Genomic DNA, 12,112 nt, shown 5'->3' on the forward strand with positions numbered 1-12,112 from the left:
GCATCAAGGAGCCCTAGTAAAATTGAAGTCAATGGGAACCAGGGGGAAAACTCTCCAGTGGCTGGAGTCATACCTAGCACAAAGGAAGATGGTAGTGGTTGTTGGAGGCCAATCATCTCAGCCCCAGGACATTGCTGCAGGAGTTCCTCAGGGCAGTGTCCTAGGCCCAACCATCTTCAGCTGCTTCATTAATGACCTTCCCTCCATCATAATGTCAGAAATGGAGATGTTCGCTGATGATTGCACAGTGTTCAGTTCCATTCGCAACCCCTCAAATAATGAAGCAGTCCGAGCCCGCATTCAGCAAGACCTGGACAACATCCAGGCTTGGGCTCATAAGTGGCAAGTAACATTCGCGCCAGACAAGTGCCAGGCAATGACCATCTCCAACAAGAGAGAGTCTAACCACCTCCCCTTGACATTCAACGGCATTATCATCACCGAATCCCTCACCATCAACATCCTGGGGGTCACCATTGACTAGAAACTTAACTGGACTAGCCATATAAATACTGTGGCTGCAAGAGCAGGTCAGAGGCTGGGTATTCTGCGGCGACTGACTCACCTCCTGACTACCCAAAGCCTTTCCACCATCTACAAGGCACAAGTCAGAAGTGTGATGGAATACTCTCCACTTGCCTGGATGAATGCAGCTCCAACAACACTCAAGAAGCTCGACACCATCCAGGTCAAAGCAGCCCGTTTGATTGGCACCCCTTCCACCACCCTAAACATTCACTCCCTTCACCACCAGTGCACAGTGGCTGCAGTGTGTACCATCCACAGGATGCACTGCAGCAACTCGCCAAGGCTTCTTCGACGGCACCTCCCAAACCCGCGACCTCTACCACCTAGAAGGACAAGGGCAGCAGGCACATGGGAACAACAACACCTGCACGTTCCCCTCCAAGTCACACACCATCCCAACTTGGAAATATATCGCCGTTCCTTCATCGTCGCTGGGTCAAAATCCTGGTACTCCCTTCCTAACAGCACTGTGGGAGAACCTTCACCACATGGACTGTAGCGGTTCAAGAAGGCGGCTCATCACCACCTTCTCAAGGGCAATTAGGGATGGGCAATAAATGCCGGCCTTGCCAGCAACGCCCACATCCCATGAACGAATAAAAAAAAAACCCTCAGTGTTGTAAAGAGAGAGCGATTTCTGTGCATATGCTAGTGTACTTCCATCACCGCTTATTGAAATGCTGGTTAGAAGCAGTCTAGGAACAGACTCCGCCCATGATGTCATGATGGGAGGATTGCTGCTCTCAGCCCACTGTTCTTATTCATGATGTCACAGGAGGAGGAGTTTTACACAACATAGTAGTACCCCTGCTGTTTCTAAACATCAGTTGTAAATCATAAACAGTACTGCAAAGGATAACTGAGAGGTACCAGTACCATTGTGGGCACTTAGGATTGTGGGACCTTCTTTTAATGCCATTACTGAAATTTGAATCCCAGTTTTCCTGTTACAAAAAATACTGAGTTCATTGTGCTTGGGTTCCTGTCTCAAGTGACATGTTGAGTACCTTTACCATCACACTTCCTCCAGCGGGAGAGAGTGATGTGGATAAGCCCAGGGACTCCTCTATAGCTCACCTATTCACCACCCCCTGTCCATCCACCAAGATCAAGCCTCCCTATCTGGGAACCCAGCCAGGAGCTGACAATACCCACTGATTTGAGACAATAGAAGAGGAAAGAACAGCTGAATCTGGGACCTGAACTCTGACCCTTAAGCCCAAAGATAGTGTGAATTTATAGAATGTAAGGATGGCTCTCACTATTGCCTTTGATAGTAACTTAGATAATTATGATGTCATGCATTTTTGAAAGGGAGCTGAAAAAAGTTTACCAGCACTATTTCCCTTCTCGCTCAGTCTTGCATTTCGGTACATTAATAATGTAGAGCCTCTGTGCCTCTTTATATCCAGTCAATAGGACCTCATTGGAGATGTTGCAACCCATTTTATAGTGGATTAAAGCTAGTATAGTGTACAGCAGTGCTCTCTAATTGAAGGATTGTAAAGGAAGATATCTGCACATTTTCCAGTAATCTTTTGTCACCCTGTTTTAAAGTTAAGAATGGCTGGCTGGAGGGGCAGCAATTTTGTATAGATCTCTGGCTGTAACATCATAAAACTTGGATGCAATGACATTGTGAACAGGGACAGTGGTTTGTGGGTAGTGCTCCCTGTTCATGGCATTGTGGAAGCAGAGCTTTGTGCTCTAATAGCAGGAGCAGTGCTATACAAAATGTCTGTTCTCAGACTGTCTCTATCCAGCAGTATAAAGCAGGATAACAAAGGGTGATTGACACAGCAGTAAGTGTACAATTTTATGATTATGGGGCAAATCTCTAGACTGTATTTCCTGTTTACAATTCAAAATGGCAGTTATGTTCCTTTTACAACAAACTGTTTGTTAAATATAATGGCCATCATGACACTACCTTTGGCCGCCAGATGTTTTGGCTTGGCAATTGATTTCCCCAGAAAACTTGAGTACCACATTTGCAAATAAGGAATCACCCCTGCTTCTGATTCTGAAATGGCTTGTTGGGCCGAATGGCCATTTCATGTTCCTAAAAAAAAAAAGAAAATTGAATTAAGGTCAGGCCTTTGCAATTACAAATCATCATCGCGTAGGACAATTACATCATGTGGCCTTACTTTATAGTAATTGCAAGTCACACACAGGCAGGGTCATTTCCACCTATATACAAAGGCATGTCCGGTTTGCCACCTCATCTCAAGTCCAAAACTAGACAAAGGGCAGCTAGGGATGAGGTTAATACTTCAATTCTGATGGTTGCTTTACTGCTGATGAAAATTCATTGAAAACCCTTTAAAAACTAACAACTCCACATCAGAGGAAAACTGGACTTCTATTTAAGAGTTTTGATACCTGATTTATATTCTAGAAAATCCTTCACAGCCCACTTAAAAAGCAAACTATCCAGTTCAAAGCCAGATGGGCAGTAACCCTAACATGTAGCTGCTGACTCATAGGATGGCACTCTACTTAAGGTGGATTCTAGATATTTCTTGATGTGACAGTTGAGCCACTGCAAACCAGCTAATTAGATTCTCAATGCTCTTGACGTGCTGTGCTTTACAATGATGTTTTACATTAAGTTGCTGTATGTTAATTTGTGAAGTTGTGCTCTGTTTTAACCTCACGGCCTTGTTTTCACTAACTGATTGTATTCTTTTTCCAGCGGTCGCATTCATTATAAGGATATGTACAGTTTATTGCGTGTTATCTCACCCCCTCTGGGCTTAGGCAAGAAATGTCCTCATAGGGTGGCCTGCAAGGTTTGACTTCCACTAACCTACCAACCTAAGCATCAATGAATGAGTGTGCTTTCTCTTTTTTTGCATTTCTTGAAGTAGAATGTGCAGGAAAATGCAGTCACCTAGAGAAAATAGCATGGAAATGCACTGATCAACCTCAACCTCAACCTCAGCCATTGCTGCTTGTTGTAACCAAAACCACTAGGCATCTTGGGTATAGTAGTGTTCATTGCTATAGGGACAGAAACTGCATTGACAAAGACTGCCATCTCCTCACAACAGGCAGAGGACTTTTCATCGAGACTAAAAGATAAAGCTCTCTGTACTTCTATGCAATATTTAGACGTTGCATAGAAATTGGGTGAATTTCTGCAATTGACAGGCCCATAAAGAATAACCTTGTAATTTTTTTGTGTTTTGTTTGTTTCCTTCCATTTTTCTTTTCGTTCGTCTTGGATGCATCTTCTTTTTGCCTCATTTCTGCTACAAAGTGGCCGCATCAGTTACACTGATATGTATGAGATGTTGAGACACATGTCTCCGCCCTTAGGCCTGGGGAAGAAATGCCCTGCGCGAGTTGCTTATAAGGTAGAAATGTGTCCTTAGTGTTCAGTGTGTCGGAGAAAATCTGTGACCTTTGAACTGTTAGGGTCAGGGATCGTGCAGTCCAGAAGAAGTGGGAGGCGTCTGAGAGGGTTGACAATAAATGTGGTCTATCTATTAGTTGATGGAATACTTATCTAAAATCATACCTCAATTTCTTTTAGGAGGAGGTAATTTATTTCTCCAACTCAATTACTTTCTCTTAATTGAAATCATTGTGAAGATTTTGCTTTTCCACGTACCCTGCAGTATTTGACCCAATAATTGGTTTAAAAAAACTAAGCAAACAACTTGCCTTTAGGTGTGATATTAGGTCAGATAAACCTCTTCCTTTTCCATTAGAATTTACAGATCTTGCTATCAGTGTGTCCTAAAGAAAAAGCTCACTACATCTCACAGGACCACACTCTCTTGGGTTCTTCCTCCAGCCTTTATTTCTATTGTAGGTTGCATCTTCCCCTCCCTTCAGATCAGTTTCAGATGCTCACGGCCATGTCAGAAGAACTGACAAGCAATCCGTAGACTCCTGCAACCAATGTGTCAGTCTTCCTTTTGGATTATCTGGTGAGAGGTGTGTGTTTAAATAGAAGAGAAAGGGAAGGGGGATCCATTCTTTCAGAGATTTGGTGGTCCAGGTTAGGACCTCAATTTGCTCCCAGCATTATTCTTACTGAGCTGGATATAGATCCAGGCCTAGAAGTGTATTCAAGTTTCAACCCAGAAACTGACACATATGTGTCCCTCACAGGCACCTATACTGTGTTCTATATCCGCTCAGGTTGGTTTTATTCTACATCAACTTATCCTAAATTTAACAGCAAATAACTAAAAGGAATGTAAGCCCTTTATCCCCTCACTCCATCTTACTCCCCATCTCTCTTGAAGGCACTAACTCTTACTGCAATACAGGTTCCACAGACTCTATTACTCCACCTGGGTGGCCATTCTTTGTATGTGAGCCTAGTCAGTAAATGTTGGCAAGCTATTTGTCCCATGGGGTGGGGAGAGGCATCACAGCCAATATTAATCCTGCCTTCAGCTGACTTCCACACACATGCACTGTCCAGCATTGGTCACTGAATAGAAATCAGATATGACAACCATGGCTTTTCCCAACATTGGGGATACTGAATCTAACCACCATTCCATCTGAGATTTGTTAACCCAACGCAAACCAGGGATGGAACCGGAGATCTCCTTGGTCTTTATGACTCAGTACCACAGTAGTCTGTGCATTTACTCACTGGGCCTTTTGGGGGGTATGAACATTGTCTCTTTAAACCAGTTACAGTATTCAATTCACAAAACAAAATATCCTGATTATCCCCTATATTGTTACTTACTCAAACAGACGCAAAAGCGCCAGAATTCTTCTGGTTGGTGTGCATGGCGACCTTGTGAAAATCTCCTCTGCAATGAAACTGTGAACATGTTCATTTAGAATGTGTTTACGGTCTCACTAGAGAAGAGTGGAAGCCTCACATACAGTTACAGAGTTGCCACACACAGTGGTAAGAGCAATCCTTCCCCTGGAGAGTTAGGAGAGGTGAGACCCAGAGATGCTGTGAGATCTGAGTGTTGGATAGAAAATGCATCATTAAACTATCACCCACTCTACCATTACTGCTTTTGTATTGTGAATACAAAACAGAATTTAAATCTAGCCTCCTTTGCTTGGCAAAACCTGAATCAGAAGGGAAAATATCATTTTTTTGATTGATAACAAAATTTTTAAAATATTTCAATAAATAAAAGTTGTTTTACAACAAGCACACTCCCCTTCCTGTGGGTTGCATGACGATTGTTGTGTGTTTCAGAGAGGGCAAATTCAATTTCTCTTCAGGTATCCAGGCTTAAGAATAGAATTTTCAAAGCATTAAATAGTTTTATTTTTCAAGTTCACCTTTGACCGTTTAACTGTTACTAACTTTTCCAGCTTTTACCTATTTTCTTTCTGTCAATGCAGTTCTAACCTGTATTGGTCCCTTTTTCCTACATAATGCACCTAGTTAATCATGTATGTTTTCTCTCTCTTTCTCTCCATCCTGCATGCTGCAATGTAAAGATGTGCCAACATTGATAGGGCATCAGCAGGAAGTGGGCAAAATGCTGTGCCCTTGGGATTATCCAACACGGAACTTTGCCCCCTTTACTAAATTTTTGTAATTTTAAAAGTGGCTTCCCATAAAGTTATTTACATAGTGGCATATTCAATGCCAAGATCATCTTCATTTATTTCTTGCTTGCAAGCGCTGTAAACTATGTTTACTGTGATACTGGGAGCCATCTTGTCCCATGATTGGTTATGCCCACGAGCTTACCACAGATATTGTAATTTATGCTTGGGCACAAAATAGAGCAGAATATCCCAGTTAAAAGTTGAAATGTTGGCATATCAGTGCACCCATCTCAGGCATGAAGTCTCCCACTGAAATCCATGTTTATCCAGCCCACAAATAACCTCTCTTTTCCAGCCCATGGATAACCTCTTTTCCATTCCTTATTCCTCGCCAATTTGAACATTTTTTACCCCATTCTCTCCTCGAAATGGCACACGTGCTCAGTCTTTGAACAACAGAGAAGGGATGTGAAAACAAACATTACTATAAAATCTACATGTCCACAGCGTAAGCTGACTAGATAAAATATATATGCTCCATTTAAGGCAATGATACTCCTATTATGGCATGTGGCTACTTGCAGCCCAGTTCCTTTCATCAATTGTCCTCACCTGTTGCTCCGTGTCCTCTGGACCTCCCCTCATGGCCTGCTCTGCTGTGGGATATCACCAGAGCTGGAATCCATAGCTATTTCCTCTTCTCTCGCTGAGAAGTAGTAAAGGCCAGGGAATGCTATTAGGAGACTGGGCTATCCCAGCCTTTGCAGGCTAATTGAAAGAGCTCTTTAATAGAGCATATAGTTTAAATAGAGCTATTTTTCCTATAGCTTTTCCTCTCCCATTCCTGTGGAGCCTCCATTTTATAGCTGTTCAATGTAGCACCATTGAAATCAGGAGCTGACTGTGTAGGGAATCACAGGCACAGGCCCTTAGCCCATCACTCCATGTAGTAGAATTTTGCAACATTCCCCTGAGAAAAGCCCTTGAATAGGGTGTTGCTCAGGACTACAGCCCTCAACAACAGCAAAGTTGGTGAATGATTCTGACACAGGTTAATATTTAACAGGCTGAGTAGATTTCTACAAAGTGTGTCCATAAACCACATCTCTGGGATCGAACGTTGCAACCAGTGATGAGGTGAGAATGGTGTTATGACCTTGTACTTTCCTTGTATAAACTTGATCCTGTGTTTCACAAGATTTTACACCTGGGCCTACCCTTACTCAGGTGCACAGGTCCAGGGTATTTTTTTCTTTGTGTTAATACAGTTGAGGTTTCTAAAAGGTGAACTTCAGCAAACTTGGATAGTTTAATGGATATCAGATATCCATTAAACAGTTTAATGGATATCAGATATCCATTAAACTGTTACAGGAATAGAGTCCTCAAAGGGGGTTCATTTACCCACTTTCTGATATGGCTGATGTCATTATCGCATTAATTATTTGATACTTATTTATAAATAACAGCTTTGAACAAGGGTGAGTCATATCAAAACCCAGTCCAGGGGTATTTTTTTACAAGTTGCTGTTGTACATTTCAAACCAAGCTGGTCTTTCCTTGGAACTACAGATCAGAAAGAGTCCAGGATAATTGGAGTCTGGCTTTGGAGAAGTAGAGATTGGAGGGTATCATCAGCAGTGGAAGTGAAGTAGTTGGACATGAAGCTGAGTTCGGATCGGTCAATGCCCTGTGGGTGGCGGAGAGGGCCCAGGGGCTGTGTGGCCGGGTCCTGCTCCGACTTCTTGTGTTCTTTAGATTTGTGGTTGGGATCAGATCAGCCATGATCTTATTGAATGGCGGAGCAGGCTCGAGGGGCCGATTGGCCTACTCCTGCTCCAATTTCTTATGTTCTTATGTTCTTATGTAGAGAGGGATGCGGGTGATATTGTGGAGGGGATAATAGATGGTCTTAGTGATAAACCAGATGTGGAGTTTGAAGCTGAGCTCAGGGTCATATAGGACACTAAGGATGTGCACTCCCAGGTTCAGTCTGAGTGAGCCACTGAGGGGGATTAAATTGGGGCTAATGTGTGCAGTTTCTCATGGGGACAGATTCAGTCTTGCCATTGTTGACCTAGAGAAAGTTTTGGGACATCCACAACTTGATGCCTGAGGCAACCAGATAGACAGCACAATAACAGTTGCAGAGAGGCAAAGCTGGGTATCATCAACATAAAAATGGAAGCTGACCCATGGATGTCGGCAAAAGGCAGCATGTAAATAAGAAACTGGAGGGGGGCCAAAAATGGAACCTTGGAACATGCCAGACATGACAACGCAGGCGCAGAAGGAGCAGTCCTTGCTGACAAGAATGTAACCACCAAAGTGCCAGAGAGGATGGAAGGGTCAGTTGTATCGAGGAGAGGTTGAAGAGTCTTAAGGATATTGTTGGTGGCTTTGAACAAGGTGGTCTTGGTGCTGTCGGGAAGATGCAAACTAGACGAGGGATTCAAACAGGGAGTGGTGAGTTTTGGATGCAAAATCACACCCTTCGCCTTGGTGGCACATTGAATTTGCTAGCGTGCTTATGTCAGGGGCTCTCTGAAAATGTGCCTCAAATTTGTTTTATTTACAGGAAAGGACAACATATGTTATGTTATATGCTCACATATATATGGAATATTCATTAGTTTTGATTATCACGGGGTTCAGATCACATTGTTCTCACAGTTTAGAAGTCACGCCACGGTACCTTTTATTTATATAAAAACTTTTTAAGTTTCTAGAGTAGTTTTGTTCAGTTTACTGCAGTGCTTATCTACTCCATATAGCCGAAGTTTATAAAGAAACAATTTGCAGTTAATTAGCAGCAACGTTCTACAGCCAGTGTGTTTTATATTAATGCCAGCTAGCTGGGCGGGAACCAAGTGCTGAAATTCAGTCACATGATGTTCCTCAGATTCTTCAGAACCTTCCGATTGGATTCCAGCCTTGTAGCTTCCTCCTAGATATCACTTTCTACCATAATAATTAATGACAGCAAAGTCACATAACAGAAAGTGTGACTTAAGTCCTCCCATTAGTGTAGGGAGGTCAGTTAGCACTTGCATTGCAACTGGGAACTCGCAGGATCAAGTTATATGGTCTGCTTGTTGCTAGTATCTCACCTGTGCTGTGTTGTATGTCCTTTGGAAGGCTGCGAGGTGGGCTTACCTTGTTTGGAATCCCAGAAATGGGACTTATTTAGTGGGCTTCAGGAACAGGCTGTCATAGAGATGTCTGCGCTTTGGACCATCTGGGCCTTCCAGCTGGAGAAAGGCATTTTGGAGGAAGGAATTGGGAGGGAAGTTGAGGAGGGAGGGACAATGGTTCTAACTGAAGACTGCAAATTTTAAAAAGGCAACTCATGTCATCAGATTATGTTCTTGTAATTTACTTAAATTCCCTATGTGGAGTCTCCTTCTGCCCATGCTCCTTATCTGGTTCACAGAATAGGTTGGAAATTCACTCCCAGCCAGGGTTCTGCTACTTGTTAGGAGGAGAGTGTGAGAGCAGCCTGGGTCCACAGCTCCCCCTGATTGCCTCCTTCCGTGAGAGTTTGCCCCTACCCTTTGCTTGATGCCTCTCTCAGGGACATGATTCAAATCAAGAATTTGCTGATGAGCAGTAGCGGCTGAGAGCCTGCATCTTACCCTTGTGGTGCAATATGTTGGATCCCCCACCCCCACCCCCACACACACTGTTCTGCCCTTAGATGGTCCATGTTTAAATCTTTTCCCTCCCCATTCACCATTGAACACACCCCTCCCCTTTGTTCCATATCTTATTTGTTGACCTTTTACATGTCCTCAAAAATAAGCAGTTCATTTTGGTTCAGTTAATATTTTTAACTATTTCTACAGTTGAATGATATAAAACAATTAATAATTACTCCATGAATCATTCTCCAGTGGTTCCACAACATCTTGCTCAACCAGTCTCAGAGAATCATAAAATACAACATAGGTGTGTTTGATATTTACTGTATTATGACCAGCCTTTCCCGCTACTTGCTGAGTTCCCTACAAAAAAACCCAGAGCTCTCTTACAATGGCTTACTGGGTGAATGTTCCATCCAGTATATAACTGTGCCATATAGACCAGAAAGGTCACAGGTTCAATCCCAAATATAGAAGCAGACTCCTGTCCTTCTTCCTGATTGCAAAATGGAAGAGGATCTAAAGGGTGAGAAAAAAAACTAAAAATAGCAAAAAGAAATGACCCCAACATTAGACGTTCCAGAAACCAGAAGGATAGCTCCCCATTGAAGGTGGCACTTCAATGTGTAGCACACCATTCACAAAATTAACTCTCAAAACATCAGTCCGGTATTGGAAATGGAGCCAGCCTCTTCATTCTGGTTCATACAAAAAATGCTGTCAAATACAGATCAGACTGCCTCCCCCCACCACCTGGATTGGAGCTGTATCTGTTTATTTTTTAAAAGACACCATTTGAACTTTACCCTCTTGCTTCCCACATTTGTGTTTTCCTCTGTGATGATTTTTTTGTATCCATGGGCTTTTCCTTTCTTTCCCTGATGTCCTCCGATCCTTTCTGATATTTCCTCTCCTTCCAAACAAGAGTGTGTGTCTAGAAAATTCGGTGCTGATGGTAAGAATGATTATGTAAGACCTTACGGTGTTCCCCCACCTCCCAAGCCCTTTTTTTTGAGGTGCTGAGGGAACAGACACGTCGTTCTTTTTGTTGTCGCCTATATAATTCTAAAGCACACCCACTTACTCATGTTTACATCGTACACATTTGAGGGTGAAATTCCTCCCTCCACTTACATTTTAGTGAAAATTTTAACACGAGAGTAAAGCAGTGTCTGTTTAATAATTACTGTAAGTTTTTCACTCTAATTAATTGACAGGATTTTCAGCCACATATAAATTGAATCTCTACAGCAGTGACATGTAATATGGCCTACACCCTACTTGAGGCCTTCTTGCTACTCTGCCTTCTCACCTATGCATCTCAGCAGGCCTGCTGATCTATGCATGATTGATCTTGTGTCCATAGACTGAGCAGCTTCAGAATGTCTTCAGAGCAGGGATTCAATACAATTCTGTCTTCTCGAAGACAGGAAGTTGGGCAGTGCAACTAGACAGTGTGACATGATTCACCTCGAGCTGTCTGGAGATGCAGCCTTGTGTCCCATCATCCTGTGGTGCAATGTGTTCAACCATTCCTGAGAGCAGTCCTCAAGCAAGATGCTGTTTGGGATTGTGGTCCTGGATTAGAAACTAGCAACTCTGATGAACAGGACCCATGTTCATGCAGGGTGTTACATCTTACAGCACACATAGCTTGATTTAGCTGACCTTAAATTGGTGCTTTTCAAACTTTTCTGTATGTTGGACCTCTTAAATTGGTTGAGACCCTTTGCAAATACTGACACACGCCCAGAGATCACCTACAAATATTGACATAATGACACACTCCCAGAGTTCCCTGTCCTAACTTCAGAAAGGCAGTTTTAACTATTCAAAGGAACATAGTGCTATCAATACAGAGATAGTTTTATCAGTTTATAGAAATAAAAATAATGTGCTAATAAGTCAAGACATATAGAAATCTGATGACTTTATAACCCCTGGGATCCTCGCAAGGAACCCCAATTGGAACACATATGTCTTAAATGATCTCCGCTGTACCTTATTCAGCACAACTTGATTTCTACACACCTCTCCTAATACCTCTCTTATGCTTTAGCTATCCTCATTGTCTCATCCTCTCTTTGCCACTCTCGTGCTCCTTCTGCCTGCCTTCCTCTCCCCATTATCTCTGTCTGTCTGTCTCTCTCTCTCCCCCATTACTGGCATAACACTTTCCTGAAAAAAAAATCTTTGAAACCATTTCATAGTCTCCAGCTTTCATTGCAGCAAATGCATTACCTGTGTCCATCCCTAATTCATTCAGGAACCTTTGGATGCTGCTATTAATTATCCTTGAATGATGCTCCATTGCATTGAGAGAGCAGATTTTAAACAATAGCATCTTATAGCATAGCTGTGAATGAAATCCAGCGTCTTAACCTTAGAAGCTTCTGTGTACAACTTGACTGCACTGCTTGTCCTGTGGGGTACTTGTGCTGCATGCT

The 12,112-nt window shown here is 42.7% G+C and overlaps 1 protein-coding gene across 1 annotated transcript in view; it reads left to right on the forward strand.

The window, feature by feature from the left end:
* Window positions 1-12,112, forward strand: part of LOC137304234 (voltage-dependent P/Q-type calcium channel subunit alpha-1A-like) — a 503,508-nt gene that overhangs the window by 426,158 nt on the left and 65,238 nt on the right. The window contains 1 exon segment of the mRNA XM_067972791.1: window positions 3,227-3,323. Coding sequence (XP_067828892.1) covers window positions 3,227-3,323 — 97 coding nt within the window.

The sequence above is a fragment of the Heptranchias perlo genome, chromosome 37 (assembly GCF_035084215.1).
Source record: "Heptranchias perlo isolate sHepPer1 chromosome 37, sHepPer1.hap1, whole genome shotgun sequence".
Classification (NCBI taxonomy): domain Eukaryota; kingdom Metazoa; phylum Chordata; class Chondrichthyes; order Hexanchiformes; family Hexanchidae; genus Heptranchias; species Heptranchias perlo.